This window comes from Periplaneta americana, chromosome 14 (genome assembly GCF_040183065.1).
Source record: "Periplaneta americana isolate PAMFEO1 chromosome 14, P.americana_PAMFEO1_priV1, whole genome shotgun sequence".
In the NCBI taxonomy this organism is placed as follows: Eukaryota; Metazoa; Arthropoda; class Insecta; order Blattodea; family Blattidae; genus Periplaneta; species Periplaneta americana.
In genome coordinates, this window is record NC_091130.1 from 66,275,161 (window position 1) to 66,296,948 (window position 21,788).

Below are 21,788 nucleotides of genomic sequence, written 5' to 3' on the forward strand. Positions count from 1 at the left end.
CTCGCATATCTTACTTAAGCATCGTCCATTTAAAGGTCATAAGGAACCTCTAGGGCCATATGTTCACTATCTATATACTGTACCTATATCAACTGGTTCAGAATCGTATGCAGGGTATACGAGTAAGTTCATAAAAGTGGAAAAGATATTAAAGAGTAATGTATCACCTCCGCTTTTCACAATCACATGCTTCCGCTCATACCTTAGTGGAGATTTGTTCACTTCTCCTGTCAAAAGCTGATACAGATGTTTGAGCTAGATATGGTACTGCAGCTTTAGAAAAGTTGCTATTACAGTCATAGCTCTAAAGAGTTGTAATCTCTCTTTCAGGACGTCCACGAGCTGAACATAGCTTTGGATAACTCCCTGGGTGAGTACAGAGTACTGCTGTCATCTTTCGCTCACATGGACTTCTTGTGGGCAAATGATGTGAAGACACTCGTCAACGACGAAGTTTTGGAAACCATCCAGAATAACTGAAAGCAAATGTCTGTGCCTTAAATCGACTTCAGATAACAGTAATTAAGTGACATTTTAAATTTCTGTTTCATTTCGATATCTTATATAATAATTTTGAAATTAGTCTGTATTAATACACACAGAACATAAAAAATATGTAAATGTCTACATGAGCATAATACATGTTTTCTTTTTTCGAACCTGTTCCCTATTCATCCCTGGTTGCATTCAGCCTACAGACTTCTTGTCCTCGTCCATATTGCCTCTAGCCTTTAATTCCCACTTCGTTTCATCACAGTAAATGTTTACTTATAATGTAAATCTTTACCTAGATATTTCCTCTCTTCATTGAAATGTAAGAAGAAACACTGAATAGTGAATTCTTATAGGGTAAGGTTGCCTAATTCCGTGGCATATTTAATAAAGACTATATTTATGCCAAACTTGTACTAAAAATTTTCAAATAACATCTAAATGACGTTATTTGGACCTTTAGCTACAGTTTTTACAACATTCAGTGTCAACAGTTTCACAAGTTTTATATATAATATATGATTCTTCATTGTTATACAGTGGCTCCTAAATCCGTGACAGGGATCCAAATTCCGTGATAGTGGTTTCCTAATTCCGTGATACTAAAATAATCCTCATTAACTGCTCAGAAAACAAACGTGTAATTGGAAAAACACTTTAAAGTCATGGAATATTGTTTTAATGTGGATTAAGCAAGAAATTACAACATAGAAAAAAGGCCTAAGTGACAAATTTCATAAAAAATACTTGTGTAACTACAGAAATACATATTACATATTAATATATTATAAACAAAATAAACTGAAAGTTAAATTCAATACAAAATTAAATTTGAATAAACTGAATTATAACACAATTACTTCTCATTATTTATATTCCTAACAACAGTAATTAAGTTAAATATATGCCCTAGCATCAACAAGAATTTTCCAAACTCTGTGTTTTACTTAATAATTTTTCCTTTTACTTTGATATTATAGTTATAACTGAAACCTGGCTTGATCATGACTCTGGCTATGATATTAATGGTTATAAAAAATTTGTTGAAAGTAATAAGTATAATAAATGGATGGTATAGTTGTAAATTTTAAGGAAAACATTGTAGTTTCTTTAAGTGATATTGGCATATCCCATTGCAACACTATTTTTAAAAACTTCTTGTCAATATACAAAGTTATATAAAACAATATTATTCTGGGTGACATAAACATTAAAATTTTAGAAAATAGCTTGGATAATTTTGGCAACATCTACTTAAATATCATGCAAGAATATAGATACGTGAAATACTTAAATTCCATTACTCGTCCATCATTCAATTCATGTCTTGAACATATTTTCCTAAAAACTGGAAATAACTTAAATTTTATACCTAGAGTTTACGCAAGTGCAATAACAGCTCATTATAACTGAATCCTATAGATTCAAAATCCCCTATTTCCACTTTCACAAATAAAGGATTTTGACAATAACTGATGGCAAACACAGGGAATTTTCAACCTAACAGTGACTTTTAACAAACCATTTGCTTTAAATTTATTGGCTATTTTAATTCAGACTATATAAGTTAAGTCATTAGAATTTTTTTAAAGAAAATATAATATATTATAATTTTTTCATTATGCATAAATTAAAATTTAATAACATTTAATAACAACGATTAACATGAATTACTTGAGATTAAATATGCATGATATAACATACACCCTTTCGTCATCATTTCAGTCGCACACAATGCACACGCATTTTCTACCGGTCTTTGTGTTCAGTCAACAGTAGCAAGTCTCCATATACCAACGTCACAACAAATAATCAATCCCACTCTCACTTCTTCGATCTTCTTTAGAATTCATTCTTAGCAAGCAAAATGTGGACATAACTAAGTTCTGAACAAAATGGTCTTTAGGGGATTTTGATTCTAGAGGATTCAATGACTTTTGCATTTTTGTCAATCAATAATAGAAATATTAGCAGAGAAGCCACTGTACCTTCGAACAATTATAAGTAATTATAAACCATAACAGACATCTCACATTAATAATATGACTTGGGAATCTATATTCTACAATGAAGACGCAGATACATGTTTCGATAATTTTTATAAAATACTCCGTAACCTTATTTGCAAATATTCTAATCATGTCCCTCTCAAATTCTCAAGTTAGTACAAAAATATTGAACCTTGGATTACCACAGGTATTGTTAAATCAATACGATCTAGAGATAAGGTTGCTAAGCAAGTTAAATGTGACCCATAAAACATTGTTTTATTAAAATATTACAGATAATCTAAAAATATTCTCACTAATGTAATAAGAAATCGGAGAATCAAATATTATTCTGAAAAATTTTGCAAAAATAAAAATAATCCGAAGCAATTTTGGGAGACAATAAACGAAGCTACTGACACCTAATGTAATAAAAATACTAATTTAAAGACAATTATAAGTTGAACTGGAATGAAATTGAAAATAAGAAAACTATTTGCAAACGAATTTAACGATTATTTTACTAATGTAGGTCAAGACATCACATCTAATATAAAAAAAGAAAGTATTTAATACTCATCACTATAAGCTTATTTATAATCAAAGGTTATTATCTATGTTTATGTTTCCTGTAAACGAATGTGAAATCGTTAATATTGTACATAGTTTAAAAAATAATGTTGCTCCTGTTATTGGTAGTATTACAACAAATACCATGAAACTTATTATCGAAGCTATTTCTAAAACACTTGCCTTTATATTTGATTTGTGCATATGTCAAAATGTATTTCCCTCAGCCCTAAAACATGATGTGGTGATACCAATTCACAAGTCTGGTGACAAATATAATGTTAATAATTACAGACCCATTTCACTATTACCGCGTCTCTCTAAAGTATTTGAAAAATGTTTGCTTAACTGTGAACAAGTGGTGAGGGAAACTTGGGAACATACTGAGGGCGCTCTATTTGAAAATGGCTTTGAGATATAAAATTTATACTGTATCTACTTACGCCTAAAAAGGCGAAATCCACAAAATACATGTCGTAAAAAGGACCAGCAGCCAACCTTCGTTATATTTTCCTCATCTTCTTCTTCTTCTTCTTCTGCTGGCATGGGAGCTAGCATGGTAGCTGAAATGGAATCGCTGGCGTGAGACATTGCACAGGATCTGGCATTGGGCCTCGCAATATATCTGGCATAGGAGCGGGTAATGGGACGTGGCATGGAATCAGGCATGGGAGCTGCCATGGTATAAGGAATGGGAACTGGCAATGGGAGCTGGTATGGGATCTGACGTGGGAGCTGATAAGGGATCTACCATGGGATCACTGGCAAGAGAGCCGGAAATGAGCGCTTGCATGGAATTTCACATGGGAGATTGCAAGGAATCTGGCATGGGAGCTGGCAAGGAATCTGACATGGGAGCTGGCACGGGTGTGCTGGCATGGCTTGTGCAAGGGATTTCGCAAGGGAGCTCGCAAGAAACCTTGTAAGGGTTAGGTCGTAGGTTCTAGCAATGGGAGCTAGCATGGGATTTAACAAGGAAACTGGCATGGGAGATAATATGATATAGCATTGCACTGCTGCCATGGGATCTGGCATGGAAGCTGGCAATGGGCGTTGGTATTGAAGCTAACAAGGAAACTGGCATGGGAGCTAATATGGGATCTAGCAATGGGAGCTAGCATGGGATTTAACAAGGAAACTGGCATGGGAGCTAATATGGCATATAGAATTGCAGCGCTGACATGGGATCTCGCATGGGAGCTGGCAATGAGCGTTGGCATTGGAGCTAACAAGGAAACTGGTATGGGAGCTAATATGGGATCTAGCAACGGGAGCTGGCATGGGATTTAACAAGGAAACTGGCATGGGAGCTAATACGGGATATAGCATTGCAGCGCTGACATGGGATCTCGCGTGGGAGCTGGCAATGGGCGTTGGCATTAGAGCTAACAAGGAAACTGGCATAGGAGCTAATATGGGATCTAAAATGGGAGCTGCAAATGGGATATAGTACGGGATCAGGCAAGGAATCTGGAATGGGATCTAGCATAGAAGCGTAAGCGAAGGATATCGCAATGGGACCTCGCATGGGAGCACTGGAATGGGATCTTGCAAGGAATCTTGCGTGGGTGCTAGCATTGCGAGCTGGCAATGGAAGCTGGTATGGCATCTTGGATGGAAGCTATCATGGGAGTTCGCATGGGATCGCTGGCATGGTATCTGGCATGCGATCTAGCATGGGATATGGCATGCGTTCTAACATGGGATCTGGCATGGAAGCTGGCAATAGGAGCTGACATGGGATCTAGCATGGTAGCTGATATGGAATCGCTGGAATGAGAGCTCGCCTGAGACCTTGCAAGGGATCTGGCATGGGTCCTCCCAATATGTATGGCATGGAAGCGTCTAATGGGACGGGCCATAGAATCATGCATGGGAAGCGCCATGTAATCGCTGGGATTGGATAAGGCATGGGAACTGTCAACGGGAGCTGGTATGGGAACAGACGTGGGAACTGATAAGGGATCTACCATAGGATCACTGGCAAGAGAGCCGGAAATGAGAGCTTGCATAGCATCTCGCATGGGACATTGCACGGAATCTGGCATGGGAGCTGGCAAGGAATCTGACATGGGAGCTGCCACGGGTGTGCTGGCATGGCATCTGCAAAGGAATTTCGCATGAAAGATTGTAAGGGATATGGCATAGGATCTAGCAATTGGAGATAGCATGGGATTTAACAAGGAAACTGGTATGTGAGCTAATATGAGACGTAGCATTGCAGCGGTAGTATGGGATCTCTCATGGGAGCTGGCAATGGGATCTGGTATGGGACCTGGCAAAGAATCTTGAATGGGTTCTAGCATGGGAGCGCATTCAATGAGAGCTCGCATGGGAGCGTTGGAATGGGATCTTGCAAGGGATCTGGGCTGGGGGCAGGCATTGGATCTGGCAATAGAAGCTGGTATGGCATCTCGGATGGGACCAGCCATGTGAGTTCGCATAGAATCGCTGGTATGGCATTTGGCAAGGAATCTGCCATGCGATCTAGCATGGAATCTGGCATACGATCTAACATGGGATCTGGCATGGATGCTGGCAATGGGAGCTGACATGGGATCTAGAATGGTAGCTGACATGGAATCGCTGGCATGAGAGCTCGCATGAAACATTGCACGGGATCTGGCATGGAGCCTTGCAATATATCTGCCATAGCAGAGGGTAATGGGACGTTGCATGGAATCAGGCATGGGAACTGCCATGGGATCGCTGGCATCGGATAAGTTATGGGAACTGGCAATGGGAGCTGATATGGGATCTGACGTTCGAGCTGATAGGGCACATACCATGAGATCACTGTCAATAGAGCCGGAAATGAGAGCTTGCATGGGATCTCGCATGGGAGATTGCAAGGAATCTGGCATGGGAGCTGGCAAGGAATCTGACAAGGGATCTGGCACAGGTGTGCTGGCATGGCATCTGCAAAGGGATTTCGCATGAAACTTTGTAAGGGATATGGAATAGGATCTAGCAATGGGAGCTAGCATGGGATTTAACAAGGAAACTCGCCTGGGAGCTAATATGAGATATATCGCTGCAGCGCTGGCATGGGATCTCGCATGGCAACAGGAAATAGGATCTGGTATGGGACCTGGCAATGAATCTGGAATGGGATCTAGCACGGGAGCGCAGGCAAGGGATGTGCCAATGGGAGCTAGCATGAGACCGCTGTTATGGGATCTTGTAAGGGATCTGGGATGGGAGCTAGCATGGAAGCTGGCAATGAAAGCTGGTATGGCATCTCGGATGGGAGCTGCCATGGGAGTTAGCATAGGATCGCTGGCATTGCATCTGGCATGCGGACTAGCATGGGATATGGCATGGAAGCTGGCAATGGGAGCTGACATGGGATCTAGCATGGTAGCTGACATGGAATCGCTGGCATGAGAGCTCGCATGAGACTTTGCAAGGGATCTGGCATGGGGCCTCACAATATATCTGGCATGGGAGCGGGTAATGGGACGTGTCGTGAAATGAGGCATGGGAACTGCCATGGGATCGTTGGCATGGGAACTGGCAATGGGAACCAGTATGGGATCTGACGTGGGAGCTGATAAGGGATCTACCTTGGGATCACTGGCAAGAGAGACGGAAATCAGAACTTGCATATGATCTCGAATAGGAGATTGCAAGGAATCTGGCATTGGAGCTGGCAAGGAATCTGAGATGGGACTTGGCACGGTTGTGCCGGCATGGCATCTGGCAAGGGATTTCTCATGACACCTTATAAGGGATCTGGCGTGGAAGCCATCATGCGAACTAGCATAGGTGATATGGGTGCTAGCATGGTATCTAGCAGTAGCAGCTTGAATGGGAGCTAATATGGGATCCGGTTTGGGAGTTGGCAAGGAATCTGGCATGGGAGCGCAGACAAGAGATATGGCAATTGGTGTGGGACATGGCAAGGAATCTGGAATGGGGTCTAGCATGGGAGCACAGGCAAGGGATATGGCAATGGGAGCTAGCATGAGACCGCTGGTATGGGATCTTGCAATGGATCTGGGATGGGAGCTAGCATGGGAGTTGGCAATGGAAGCTGGTATGGCACCTCGGATGTGAGCTACCATGTGAGTTCGCATAGGATCGCTGGCATTGCATCTGGCATGCGATCTAGCATTGGATCTGGCATGCGATCTAGCATGGGACATGGCGTGGAAGCTGGAAATGGGAGCTGACATGGGATCTAGCATGGTAGCTGACATGGAATCGCTGGCATGAGAGCTCGCATGAAATCTTGCAAGGGATCTGGCATGGGGCATCGCAATATGTCTGGCATGGGAGCGGGTAATGGGACGTGGCATGGAATCAGGCATGGCAACTGCCATGGGATCGCTGGAATGGGAACTCTCAATGGGAGCTAGTATGGGATCTGACGTGGGAGTTGATAAAGGATCTACGTTGGGATCACTGACAAGAGAGACGGAAATCAGAACTTGCATGGGATCTCGCATAGGAGATTGCAAGTAATCTGGCATTGCAGCTGGCGAGGAATCTGACATGGGAGCTGGCACGGATGTGCTGGCATGACATATGGCTAGGGATTTCGCATGAGACCTTGTAAGGGATCTGGCATGGAAGCTGTCATGCGAACTAGCAACGGTGACATGGCAGCTAGCATGGAATCTAGCAGTAGCAGCTTGAATGGGAGCTAATATGGGATCTGGTTTGGGTGCTGGCAATGAATCTGGCATGGGAGCGCAGACAAGAGATATGTCAATTTGTATGGGAACTGGCAAGGAATCTGGAATGGGATCTAGCATGGGAGCGCAGGCAAGGAATATGGCAATGTGAGCTCGCATGGGAACGCTGGTATGGGATCTTGTAAGGGCTCTCGAATGGGAGCTAGCATGGGATCTGGCAATTGAAGCTGGTATGGCATCTCGGATGGGAGCTGCCATGGGAGTTCTCATCGGATCGCTGGCATGGCATTTGGCAAGGTATCTCCCATGCGATATAGCGTGGGATCTGGCATGGAAGCTCCCAATGGGAGGTGAAATGGGATCTAGCATTGTTGCTGACATGGAATCGCTGGTATGAGAGCTCGCATGAGTCCTTGCAAGAGATCTGGTCTGGGGCCTCGCAATATATCTGGCATGGGAGCGGGTAATGGGACGTGGCACGGAATGAGGCATGGGAACTACCATGGGATCGCTGGCATGGGAACTGGCAATGGTAGCTGGTATGGGATCTAACGTGGGAGCTGATAAGGGATCTAACTTGGGATCACTGGCAAGAGAGCCGGAAATTAGAACTTGCATGGGATCTCGCATTGGAGATTGCAAGGAATCTGGCATTGCAGCTGGAAAGGAATCTGACATGGGAGCTGGCACGGGTGTACTGGCATGGCATCTGGCAAGGGATTTCGCATGGGAGCTCGCATGAGACCTTGTAAGGGATCTGGCATGGAAGCTGTCATTCGAACTAGCATCGATGACATGGGTGGTAGCATGGGATCTAGCAGTAGGAGCTTGCATGGGAGCTAATATGGGATCTGGTTTGGGAGCTGGCAAGGAATCTGGATTGGGATCTAGCATGGGAGCGCAGACAGGAGATATGGCAATGTGAGCTCGCATGGTGGCAATGGCATGGGATCTGGAATGGGAGCTGGCAATGGGATCTCGTATATGAGCTAAGATGGGATTTGGAATTGGGCCTGGCATGGGATCTGGCACAGAACCTGGCACGGGATATTGCACGCGATCTGGCACGGGAGGTGGAATACGATCTGGCATGATATAAAGGTGGCCAGTTGGCCTGGGATCTGGCAAGGGAGAATTTTTGGGATGTAGATAGAATGTTGTGAAGATAATTGGTGGGAGTGGTGTGACAGCTGGCATGGGTGGTATGGGAGCTGGCCTGAGTGGTATGGGAGGTGGCGTGGGTGGTATGGGAGCTGGCCTGGCTTTCGAGAATTGCCTAAAAAGACGAAGTCTACGAAATACATTTCTTAAAAAGGACCAACAGCCAATCTTCGTTATTCGTTCCTCAGCTTCTTCTTCTGCTGGTAGGTGTTCCAATGATGGTGCTGGCTTGCGAGCTGCCATGAGTTTTGGCATGGATGGTATGGCCTTCAGGATGGGGATATTTCGATATTCATCCGTGGCTTCCTTCATCTCTGTCTCGTCATAGAATTGGAAGAAAAAAAGGTAACACTCCAGTAATCTCAGATGATTGCACTCCTCCTCCCAGACCTCCTCCTCCCACTTGGTGTACAGGCTGCTGGGCTCAAACAAGTAGTCGCTGCTCGTGCTCTGGGGGGCAGCGTGTACCTTCATCGGCTTTGCCGGCTTGCCAGTTGTATCATGTCCAGCTGGTACAGGCGGAGTCTTCACATACCACGTTGAAGTCGGTCTTCTTGTCCATCTTGTCCATCTTCTTGTCCATCTTCTTTTCTTCTCTCCGTTGGATTTCGTCATGACATGTCCTTCCCCAGTATCCCCCACCCGGACATCCGATTGGGGGGATAGTTTACGTCCGGAATTTTTTACCAGGGAAAGACTCATCATGGCATTTTTATCATATCATATATTATCTTCTTGGGATGTATATAATATATATGCGGTAGCCTCTCATTGCTATCCGCATACCTCTCTCTCTTTCGCATCTTAAAAGATCCCAGGGGGCCCCAGCGTGAAGGTGAGGAGAGTGGATTTGACTAATTAGGCCCTCCGGACTTCACCGAAATTCTCCACAAGGGTTAAATATCAGTTCCATCAGGGTTTTTGACCCGATCAGAGACTAGGAAATCCCAATTAGCCTTTGCCCCCCAAACGATATTTATATATATCGCGTACACTGTGTGGAATGTGATTAGGAAGGGAGAGGGAAGTTTTATCGACGAGACACACAAAACTGCTCTATAAATGGTTATATGCTAATGCGATATAGGGGATTTTGGAAATTAGGAATTTGTTCATTTAGCAATTGTATGTTTTCATTATAATTCCTGGCTATGAAGTATTCCTCAGCTGTATTAATTAAATATGTATCATTTACTGCTTTTAAGATTTCCATGTGTTGTGCATATCATTAAGTTCATGACCTGTGTTAATTGAGTGGCAAATTTTTATGTATTTCTATTGTTAATGAAATTGGATTCATGTTCCTTGTATCTAGTATGAAAATTCCTTTTTGTTTGGCCGATGTATTTCATATTGCAGTTAGTACCGGTACAATTTAAGTGATAAACTCCATTATGTAAATGTCTGTTAGTGTTCCTGATTTTATTGGGGATTATACTGTTTAACGTATTGTTGATTTTATAAGTAATTTTTATATTTTCTTTTTTGAAAAGGCAGATATATGATTATTAATTTTCCCTATATAGGTTATAGAGTTCCATGTTTTGATTTTATTGGATTCTTTAGGTTGTAAAGTTGTAATTCTGTTGTGGATAAAGTTCTGAATCTTTTCTTATTAAAACCATTCTCAATAACTAATTGTATTATGTATTTGTATTCTGTTGAGTAGGCTTGTTTATTAAGAAGTGTGTGTATTAAATGACCGACTAAAAACCTGAATTTACAAATGTTGTGGGAATATGGATTTTTATTCAAATTTATTTATTTAATACACAAGGTTTACTCTACATTTAGGCATTGCATCCCGAAAGAGCAGAAGCTCGTGCTTGGGCATAGTTCAGTCTACTTATATAAAATTCAAGAATGTTAATTCAGTACAATAATATTAATATATAGTAAAATACAGACCATGTAATGACATATACAAATATACAAAATACAAACTATATGAGTATTAGATTGCAATTTTAAACTCATATGGCTTAAGGAAAGACAAAACAATTAAATAATTAATCTAATTTGTTTCCTAAATCTATGTGTGTTTAATGTACTTAGTTCTAATTAATGCATTATATATTCTGGGAAAAAAATTTCCGCTTTGTTTTAATCCAGCAGTTGTGTGACATTTGGGGATGTTCAGAAACAAACTGTAGTTTTGTCTCGTACGGTATTCATGAGGATCAAATTTAAATTTATTGTTATTTTTATGGAAGTAAATGAACAATATTTGTTTATAAATTTGTTCTACATTTGATGCACCAAATTTCTGAAAAATTAATTTCGTTGGGTAATCAAGAGGTTTATATAGACAAATTTTGATAATTCACATTTTTGGAGCAAATTTAATGGGCGAATAGTCGATTTTTCCATTCCTCCCCAACCTAATATAGGCCTTCCATCCCTACTGTATTATTGATTGAGACGGAGCTACGTACACAGTACACAGAACATAAATAAGTATATAAGAACATAGAATGGAACATTTGTGGATTGTTTTACGCAATCTGTTACACAGAAATGAGATATGCTTGCCCCATTTTAAATGTTGGTCAATAATGATGCCTAAATATTTAACTTGTGAGGATATATTCAAACCGTTACATGAGCAAGTAGGTAGGTTACAATCGTGTATTGTTATACTTCTATTATTATTTATTTTTAGTTGTTCAAGGGCATGTGATGTTAATGAAAATATTATTAATTTTGATTTAGAAGCGTTCAAAGAAAGTGAGCATCCAGCCATTCTTTAATAATGTTAATACCACTGTTAGAGTTTTGATAGCTTTCATTCCAACTCGAACTGCTAAATATAACCACAGTCCTCATCAGCATAAGATTACAGAGTACCAGAATATTTCTAAATGTCAATTTTAAGTAAATCGTTGATATATATTAAAAAGAAAACAGGATCTAAAATCGTCCTCTGAGATACACCTATACAAATGTTACGTGATTCACTAAGGTGAGCATTGATTGAGTTCTGTTACTTAAGTAAGATTTAAAAAATTTTAAAGCCAATCCATTAGCTCCCAATCTATCCATTTTATTCAAAAGTATATTATGATTGACTGCATTGAAAACTTCTTGTGAGTCTAGAAAAATTCTTAGACATTTATTTCCTACATCAAATTGTTGAATAATTTTTGAAGTAACTGTCATAATAGCATCATCAGTGCACAAATTTTTCTGAAACCAAACTGATCATCATTTAGTAGTTTTTTTTGTCTAAAAATTGTATTAACCGTGTTTTTATACATTTTTCAAATACTTTAGAGAGACTGGGTAATAGTGAAAAGGGTCTGTAATTATTAACGTTATATTTGTCACCAGACTTGTGAATTGGTATCACCACATCATGTTTTAGGGCTGAGGGAAATACATTTTGAGATATGCACAAATTAAATATAAAGGCAAGTGGTTTGGAAATAGCTTCGATAATACATAGCACAAGAAAATGGTTACAACCCAAACATAACAGACAACATCATAAGGAAGACAAAACAAAAACTCAACAAACACACAAAACAAACACAAACACAAGAAATACATCACACTAACATACGAAAACAAAAACACATACAAGATCGCATCCTCATTCAGAAAACAGAAATACAACATAGCATACAGAACAGAAAACACACTACAAAGACATCTCAACACACAAACAACACAAACAAAAAAAAAAAATACAACTACACAGGTGTATACCAACTCACATGCAATAGTTGCGACATTTTCTACATTGGACAGAGAGGCATATCATTCCAACTCGATACAAAGAACACATTAAAGCAATAACCAGAGGACACAATACATCTAATCACAAAATTAATAAATTCCTGTTACGATTAAAAACACACACACACTTCCAACAGAAAATAAATATACACTTCTGAATTCTCAACAACTTATTCAACAGTTAGGTATGTTAAAAGTCAATAAACATGATAAAATGATTTCCTTGGACATAGAAAATCTTTACATGAACATTCACATATATGAAACCATTCAAATAATAGTTACAAAATTACAAGGATTAAACATTAATCCTAATACAGTAAAACAAATTGAAAATATATTACACATTTCTTTATATCAAAATTATTTTACTTTCGATAATAAAATGTGCAAACAAACAAAAGGTTTAGCTATGGGAGATTCAATGTCAGGCTTCATAGACGATATTTTCCTTCAGCACTTAGAAAATCAACATATTCCTAATATATAACTACGACATAACATTAAAGCATACTTCCGATATGGTGACGATACTTTAATATAATATACAATAGTACTTCACAATCACAACACATTGTCAATTTTTTCAATAGTTTGCATCCCGAAATAATGAAATAGAGCATAACAGAAGCATTAACTTACTTGATCTGAACATTACAATTAGAAAATCTAAATTTGTCTTCAACATTTACTAGAAACCTACATCAATCAATTATACCATACATCAAACATCTAATCATCACAGTTCAGTTCAGAAGCTCGGAGAGTACAGTCGGGATTTTGTGTGCTCTGTGGTGCGAGTTACTAGTCTTAACAATGGGAAGAAACAAGGGTGCAAACTGTGAAGGAGGAAGTGGGAAGGATCAGGACAATCAGATTATTTTCACCCTCAAACTAACTCATGTTTGAGGATCTTAAATCTTCAGTGCAGATGGAGGTGAATGAATTAAGAAAATCAGTTGAATTCATGTCTTCCAAGTTCGACAGTCTTAGAGAGGAATTGGCGCTCACAACACATGAACTCAACTCCACGCAGGAGGAGATGAAGAGGCTAGTGCAAGAGAATGACCATCTCAAATGGAAAGTAAGTGATCTGCAACAGTGAACACACAGAGACAATATAATTCTATTCAAAGTTCCGGAGATTGATGAACAATCAACTTGTGAAGTCACTGACCAAATATCGGAAGTCATAGGCGGTAGTGAATTGTTGCATCATGATGTAAGCGTAGCACATAGTATACCATTCCGAGGCAGGTCATCTACTTCACAAAGAGGAGAAGTCGTGATGAATGGCTAGAGCCGTTCGGAAATGAGGCAAAGAAAGTTGACAGTTGTCCAGGGTTTGCGACAAACAAAGTCAACAGGGAACTTCCGACAGGAAGCATCACAGCAGTCGACCAACTGACAGCAGTGACCAAGACAAGGGATGCAGCACGTCAGAAGAATTATAAATTTGTCTGGACAAGAGTTGGTAAAATATTTGCAAGAAAAGATGGGCTGTCCAGTGAGTAAAATCACTAATTTTGACGATGTTAATAATTTGTAAATAGTATTGTGTAGGTACTCATGTTTAATTATACAACATAATTGACTTAACAATGGCTAGTAATACTATATTAAATTAAATCCATCAGTGCAAAATTAATAATAATGATAACAATAATTATTATAACACAATGGTTTCCAACAGTCTACTTCACTGCTATGAGTATATTACCAATATGCTATCAGATCTTAAAATATTTCACTTATACATTCATAGCATCAACAAGAATTTTTCCAAACTCTGTGTTTTACTTAATAATAATTTGTCCTTTTAATTTGTTATTATAGTTATTACTTAAACCTGGCTTGATCATGACTCTGGCTATGATATTAATGGCTATAAAAAATTTGTTGAAAGTAATAAGTATAATAAATGGATGGTATAGCTGTAAATATTAAGGAAAACATTGTAGTTTCTTTAAGTGATATTGACATATCCCATTGCAACACTATTTTTAAAAGCTTCTTGTCAATATACAAGGTTATAAAAAACAATGTCATTCTGGGTGACATAAACATTAAAATTTTAGAAAATAGCTTGGATAATTTTGGCAACATCAACTTAAATATCATGCAAGAATATAGATACGTGAAATACTTAAATTCCATTACTCGTCCATCATTCAATTCATGTCTTGACCATATTTTCCTAAAAACTGGAAATAACTTAAATTTTATACCTAGAGTTTACGCAAGTGCAATAACAGCTCATTATAACTGAATCCTATAGATTCAAAATCCCTTATATCCACTTTCACAAACAAAGGATTTTGACAATAACTGATGGCAAACACAGGGAATTTTCAACCTAACAGTGACTTTTAACAAACCATTTGCTTTAAATTTATTGGCTATTTTAATTCAGACTATATAAGTTAAGTCATTAGAATTTTTTTAAAGAAAATATAATATATTATAATTTTTTCATTATGCATAAATTAAAATTTAATAACATTTAATAACAACGATTAACATGAATTACTTGAGATTAAATATGCATGATATAACATACACCCTTTCGTCATCATTTCAGTCGCACACAATGCACACGCATTTTCTACCGGTCTTTGTGTTCAGTCAACAGTAGCAAGTCTCCATATACCAACGTCACAACAAATAATCAATCCCACTCTCACTTCTTCGATCTTCTTTAGAATTCATTCTTAGCAAGCAAAATGTGGACATAACTAAGTTCTGAACAAAATGGTCTTTAGGGGGTTTTGATTCTAGAGGATTCAATGACTTTTGCATTTTTGTCAATCAATAATAGAAATATTAGCAGAGAAGCCACTGTACCTTCGAATAATTATAAGTAATTATAAACCATAACAGCCATCTCACATTAATAATATGACTTGGGAATCTATATTCTACAATGAAGACGCAGATACATGTTTCGATAATTTTTATAAAATACTTCGTAACCTTATTTGCAAATTTTCTAATCATGTCCCTCTCAAATTCTCAAGTAAGTACAAAAATATTGAACCTTGGATTACCACAGGTATTGTTAAATCAATACGATCTAGAGATACGTTTGCTAAGCAAATTAAATGTGACCCATAAAACATTGTTTTATTAAATTATTACAGAAAAATATAAAAATATTCTCACTAATGCAATAAGAAATCGGAGAATCAAATATTAATCTGAAAAATTTTGCAAAAATAGAACTAATCCAAAGCAAATTTGGCAGACAATAAACGAAGCTACTGACACCCAATGTAACAAAAATACTAATTTAAAGACAATTATAAATCGAAATGGAATAAAATTGAAAATAAGATAACTATTGCAAACGAATTTAACGATTATTTTACTAATGTAGGTCATGACATCACATCTAATATAAAAAAAGAAAGTATTTAATACTCATCACTATGAGCTTATTTATAATAAAAGGTTATTATCTATGTTTATATTTCCTGTAAACGAATGTGAAATCGTTAATATTGTACATAGATTAAAAAATAATGTTGCTCCTGTTATTGGTAGTATTACAACAAATACCCTGAAACTTATTATCGAAGCTATTTCTAAAACACTTGCCTTTATATTTGATTTGTGCATATGTCAAAATGTATTTCCCTCAGCCCTAAAACATGATGTGGTGATACCAATTCACAAGTCTGGTGACAAATATAATCTTAATAATAACAGACCCATTTCACTATTACCCCGTCTCTCTAAAGTATTTGAAAAATGTTTGCTTAACTGTGAACAAGTGGTGAGGGAAACTTGGGAACATACTGAGGGCGCTCTATTTGAAAATGGCTCTGAGATATAAAATTTATACTGTATCTACTTACGCCTAAAAAGGCGAAATCCACAAAATACATGTCGTAAAAAGGACCAGCAGCCAAACTTCGTTCTATTTTCCTCATCTTCTTCTTCTTCTTCTTCTTCTTCTTCTTCTTCTGCTGGCATGGGAGCTAGCATGGTAGCTGAAATGGAATCGCTGGCGTGAGACATTGCACAGGATCTGGCATGGGGCCTCGCAATATATCTGGCATAGGAACGGGTAATGGGACGTGGCATGGAATCAGGCATGGGAACTGCCATGGTATAAGGTATGGGAACTGGCAATGGGAGCTGGTATGGGATCTGACGTGGGAGCTGATAAGGGATCTATCATGGGATCACTGGCAAGAGAGCCCGAAATGAGCGCTTGCATGGAATTTCACATGGGAGATTGCAAGGAATCTGGCATGGGAGCTGGCAAGGAATCTGACATGGGAGCTGGCACGGGTGTGCTGGCATGGCTTGTGCAAGGGATTTCGCAAGGGAGCTCGCAAGAAACCTTGTAAGGGTTAGGTCATAGGTTCTAGCAATGGGAGCTAGCATGGGATTTAACAAGGAAACTGGCATGGGAGATAATATGATATAGCATTGCACTGCTGCCATGGGATCTGGCATGGAAGCTGGCAATGGGCGTTGGTATTGAAGCTAACAAGGAAACTGGCATGGGAGCTAATATGGGATCTAGCATGGGATTTAACAAGGAAACTGGCATGGGAGCTAATATGGGATATAGAATTGCAGCGCTGACATGGGATCTCGCATGGGAGCTGGCAATGAGCGTTGGCATTGGAGCTAACAAGGAAACTGGTATGGGAGCTAATATGGGATCTAGCAACGGGAGCTAGCATGGGATTTAACAAGGAAACTGGCATGGGAGCTAATACGGGATATAGCATTGCAGCGCTGACATGGGATCTCGCGTGGGAGCTGGCAATGGGCGTTGGCATTAGAGCTAACAAGGAAACTGGCATAGGAGCTAATATGGGATCTAACATCATGGGAGCTGCAAATGGGATATAGTACGGGATCAGGCAAGGAATCTGGAATGGGATCTAGCATAGAAGCGTAAGCGAAGGATATCGCAATGGGACCTCGCATGAGAGCACTGGAAAGGGATCTTGCAAGGAATCTTGCGTGGGTGCTAGCATTGCGAGCTGGCAATGGAAGCTGGTATGGCATCTTGGATGGAAGCTATCATGGGAGTTCGCATGGGATCGCTGGCATGGTATCTGGCATGCGATCTAGCATGGGATATGGCATGCGTTCTAACATGGGATCTGGCATGGAAGCTGGCAATGGGAGCTGACATGGGATCTAGCATGGTAGCTGATATGGAATCGCTGGAATGAGAGCTCGCCTGAGACCTTGCAAGGGATCTGGCATGGGTCCTCCCAATATGTATGGCATGGGAGCGTGTAATGGGACGTGCCATAGAATCATGCATGGGAAGCGCCATGTAATCGCTGGTATTGGATAAGGCATGGGAACTGTCAACGGGAGCTGGTATGGGAACAGACGTGGGAACTGATAAGGGATCTACCATAGGATCACTGGCAAGAGAGCCGGAAATGAGAGCTTGCATAGCATCTCGCATGGGACATTGCACGGAATCTGGCATGGGAGCTGGCAAGGAATCTGACATGGGAGCTGCCACGGGTGTGCTGGCATGGCATCTGCAAAGGAATTTCGCATGAAAGATTGTAAGGGATATGGCATAGGATCTAGCAATTGGAGCTAGCATAGGATTTAACAAGGAAACTGGTATGTGAGCTAATATGAGACGTAGCATTGCAGCGGTAGTATGGGATCTCTCATGGGAGCTGGCAATGGGATCTGGTATGGGACCTGGCAAAGAATCTTGAATGGGTTCTAGCATGGGAGCGCATTCAATGAGAGCTCGCATGGGAGCGTTGGAATGGGATCTTGCAAGGGATCTGGGCTGGGGGCAGGCATTGGATCTGGCAATAGAAGCTGGTATGGCATCTCGGATGGGACCAGCCATGTGAGTTCGCATAGAATCGCTGGTATGGCATCTGGCAAGGAATCTGCCATGCGATCTAGCATGGAATCTGGCATACGATCTAACATGGGATCTGGCATGGATGCTGGCAATGGGAGCTGACATGGGATCTAGAATGGTAGCTGACATGGAATCGCTGGCATGAGAGCTCGCATGAAACATTGCACGGGATCTGGCATGGAGCCTTGCAATATATCTGCCATAGCAGAGGGTAATGGGACGTTGCATGGAATCAGGCATGGGAACTGCCATGGGATCGCTGGCATCGGATAAGTTATGGGAACTGGCAATGGGAGCTGATATGGGATCTGACGTTCGAGCTGATAGGGCACATACCATGAGATCACTGTCAATAGAGCCGGAAATGAGAGCTTGCATGGGATCTCGCATGGGAGATTGCAAGGAATCTGGCATGGGAGCTGGCAAGGAATCTGACAAGGGATCTGGCACAGGTGTGCTGGCATGGCATCTGCAAAGGGATTTCGCATGAAACTTTGTAAGGGATATGGAATAGGATCTAGCAATGGGAGCTAGCATTGGATTTAACAAGGAAACTCGCCTGGGAGCTAATATGAGATATATCGCTGCAGCGCTGGCATGGGATCTCGCATGGCAACAGGAAATAGGATCTGGTATGGGACCTGGCAATGAATCTGGAATGGGATCTAGCACGGGAGCGCAGGCAAGGTATGTGCCAATGGGAGCTAGCATGAGACCGCTGTTATGGGATCTTGTAAGGGATCTGGGATGGGAGCTAGCATGGAAGCTGGCAATGAAAGCTGGTATGGCATCTCGGATGGGAGCTGCCATGGGAGTTAGCATAGGATCGCTGGCATTGCATCTCGCATGCGGACTAGCATGGGATATGGCATGGAAGCTGGCAATGGGAGCTGACATGGGATCTAGCATGGTAGCTGACATGGAATCGCTGGCATGAGAGCTCGCATGAGACTTTGCAAGGGATCTGGCATGGGGCCTCACAATATATCTGGCATGGGAGCGGGTAATGGGACGTGTCGTGAAATGAGGCATGGGAACTGCCATGGGATCGTTGGCATGGGAACTGGCAATGGGAACCAGTATGGGATCTGACGTGGGAGCTGATAAGGGATCTACCTTGGGATCACTGGCAAGAGAGACGGAAATCAGAACTTGCATATGATCTCGAATAGGAGATTGCAAGGAATCTGGCATTGGAGCTGGCAAGGAATCTGAGATGGGACTTGGCACGATTGTGCCGGCATGGCATCTGGCAAGGGATTTCTCATGACACCTTATAAGGGATCTGGCGTGGAAGCCATCATGCGAACTAGCATAGGTGATATGGGTGCTAGCATGGTATCTAGCAGTAGCAGCTTGAATGGGAGCTAATATGGGATCCGGTTTGGGAGTTGGCAAGGAATCTGGCATGGGAGCGCAGACAAGAGATATGGCAATTGGTGTGGGACCTGGCAAGGAATCTGGAATGGGGTCTAGCATGGGAGCACAGGCAAGGGATATGGCAATGGGAGCTAGCATGAGACCGCTGATATGGGATCTTGCAATGGATCTGGGATGGGAGCTAGCATGGGAGTTGGCAATGGAAGCTGGTATGGCACCTCGGATGGGAGCTGCCATGTGAGTTCGCATAGGATCGCTGGCATTGCATCTGGCATGCGATCTAGCATTGGATCTGGCATGCGATCTAGCATGGGACATGGCATGGAAGCTGGAAATGGGAGCTGACATGGGATCTAGCATGGTAGCTGACATGGAATCGCTGGCATGAGAGCTCGCATGAAATCTTGCAAGGGATCTGGCATGGGGCATCGCAATATGTCTGGCATGGGAGCGGGTAATGGGACGTGGCATGGAATCAGGCATGGCAACTGCCATGGGATCGCTGGAATGGGAACTCTCAATGGGAGCTAGTATGGGATCTGACGTGGGAGTTGATAAAGGATCTACGTTGGGATCACTGACAAGAGAGACGGAAATCAGAACTTGCATGGGATCTCGCATAGGAGATTGCAAGTAATCTGGCATTGCAGCTGGCAAGGAATCTGACATGGGAGCTGGCACGGATGTGCTGGCATGACATATGGCTAGGGATTTCGCATGAGACCTTGTAAGGGATCTGGCATGGAAGCTGTCATGCGAACTAGCAACGGTGACATGGCAGCTAGCATGGAATCTAGCAGTAGCAGCTTGAATGGGAGCTAATATGGGATCTGGTTTGGGTGCTGGCAAGGAATCTGGCATGGGAGCGCAGACAAGAGATATGTCAATTTGTATGGGAACTGGCAAGGAATCTGGAATGGGATCTAGCATGGGAGCGCAGGCAAGGAATATGGCAATGTGAGCTCGCATGGGAACGCTGGTATGGGATCTTGTAAGGGCTCTCGAATGGGAGCTAGCATGGGATCTGGCAATTGAAGCTGGTATGGCATCTCGGATGGGAGCTGCCATGGGAGTTCTCATCGGATCGCTGGCATGGCATTTGGCAAGGTATCTCCCATGCGATCTAGCGTGGGATCTGGCATGGAAGCTCCCAATGGGAGGTGAAATGGGACCTAGCATTGTTGCTGACATGGAATCGCTGGTATGAGAGCTCGCATGAGTCCTTGCAAGAGATCTGGTCTGGGGCCTCGCAATATATCTGGCATGGGAGCGGGTAATGGGACGTGGCACGGAATGAGGCATGCGAACTACCATGGGATCGCTGGCATGGGAACTGGCAATGGTAGCTGGTATGGGATCTAACGTGGGAGCTGATAAGGGATCTAACTTGGGATCACTGGCAAGAGAGCCGGAAATTAGAACTTGCATGGGATCTCGCATTGGAGATTGCAAGGAATCTGGCATTGCAGCTGGAAAGGAATCTGACATGGGAGCTGGCACGGGTGTACTGGCATGGCATCTGGCAAGGGATTTCGCATGGGAGCTCGCATGAGACCTTGTAAGGGATCTGGCATGGAAGCTGTCATTCGAACTAGCATCGATGACATGGGTGGTAGCATGGGATCTAGCAGTAGGAGCTTGCATGGGAGCTAATATGGGATCTGGTTTGGGAGCTGGCAAGGAATCTGGATTGGGATCTAGCATGGGAGCGCAGACAGGAGATATGGCAATGTGAGCTCGCATGGTGGCAATGGCATGGGATATGGAATGGGAGCTGGCAATGGGATCTCGTATATGAGCTAAGATGGGATTTGGAATTGGGCCTGGCATGGGATCTGGCACAGAACCTGGCACGGGATATTGCACGCGATCTGGCACGGGAGGTGGAATGCGATCTGGCATGATATAAAGGTGGCCAGTTGGCCTGGGATCTGGCAAGGGAGAATTTTT

The 21,788-nt window shown here is 41.6% G+C and overlaps 1 protein-coding gene and 1 long non-coding RNA gene across 3 annotated transcripts in view; one reads left to right on the forward strand and one right to left on the reverse strand.

Moving 5' to 3' along the window:
- The window catches only part of LOC138713386 (uncharacterized), a 21,456-nt gene extending 20,987 nt beyond the window's left edge, over positions 1-469 (forward strand). Inside the window, exon 3 of the long non-coding RNA XR_011335852.1 lies at positions 331-469. This is a non-coding gene — a long non-coding RNA (uncharacterized lncRNA). The remainder of the gene's footprint in view (positions 1-330) is intronic.
- Positions 342-21,788, reverse strand: part of LOC138713385 (uncharacterized) — a 169,553-nt gene continuing 148,106 nt past the window's right edge. The window contains exon 3 of one of the 2 annotated variants that reach the window (XM_069845466.1): positions 342-476. In XM_069845466.1, the coding sequence (XP_069701567.1) occupies positions 391-476 (86 nt within the window). In that variant the 3' untranslated portion in view covers positions 342-390. Of the gene's footprint in view, positions 477-3,365; positions 3,614-21,788 lie in introns of those variants that run through there. The other variant, XM_069845463.1, reaches the window with a different exon arrangement.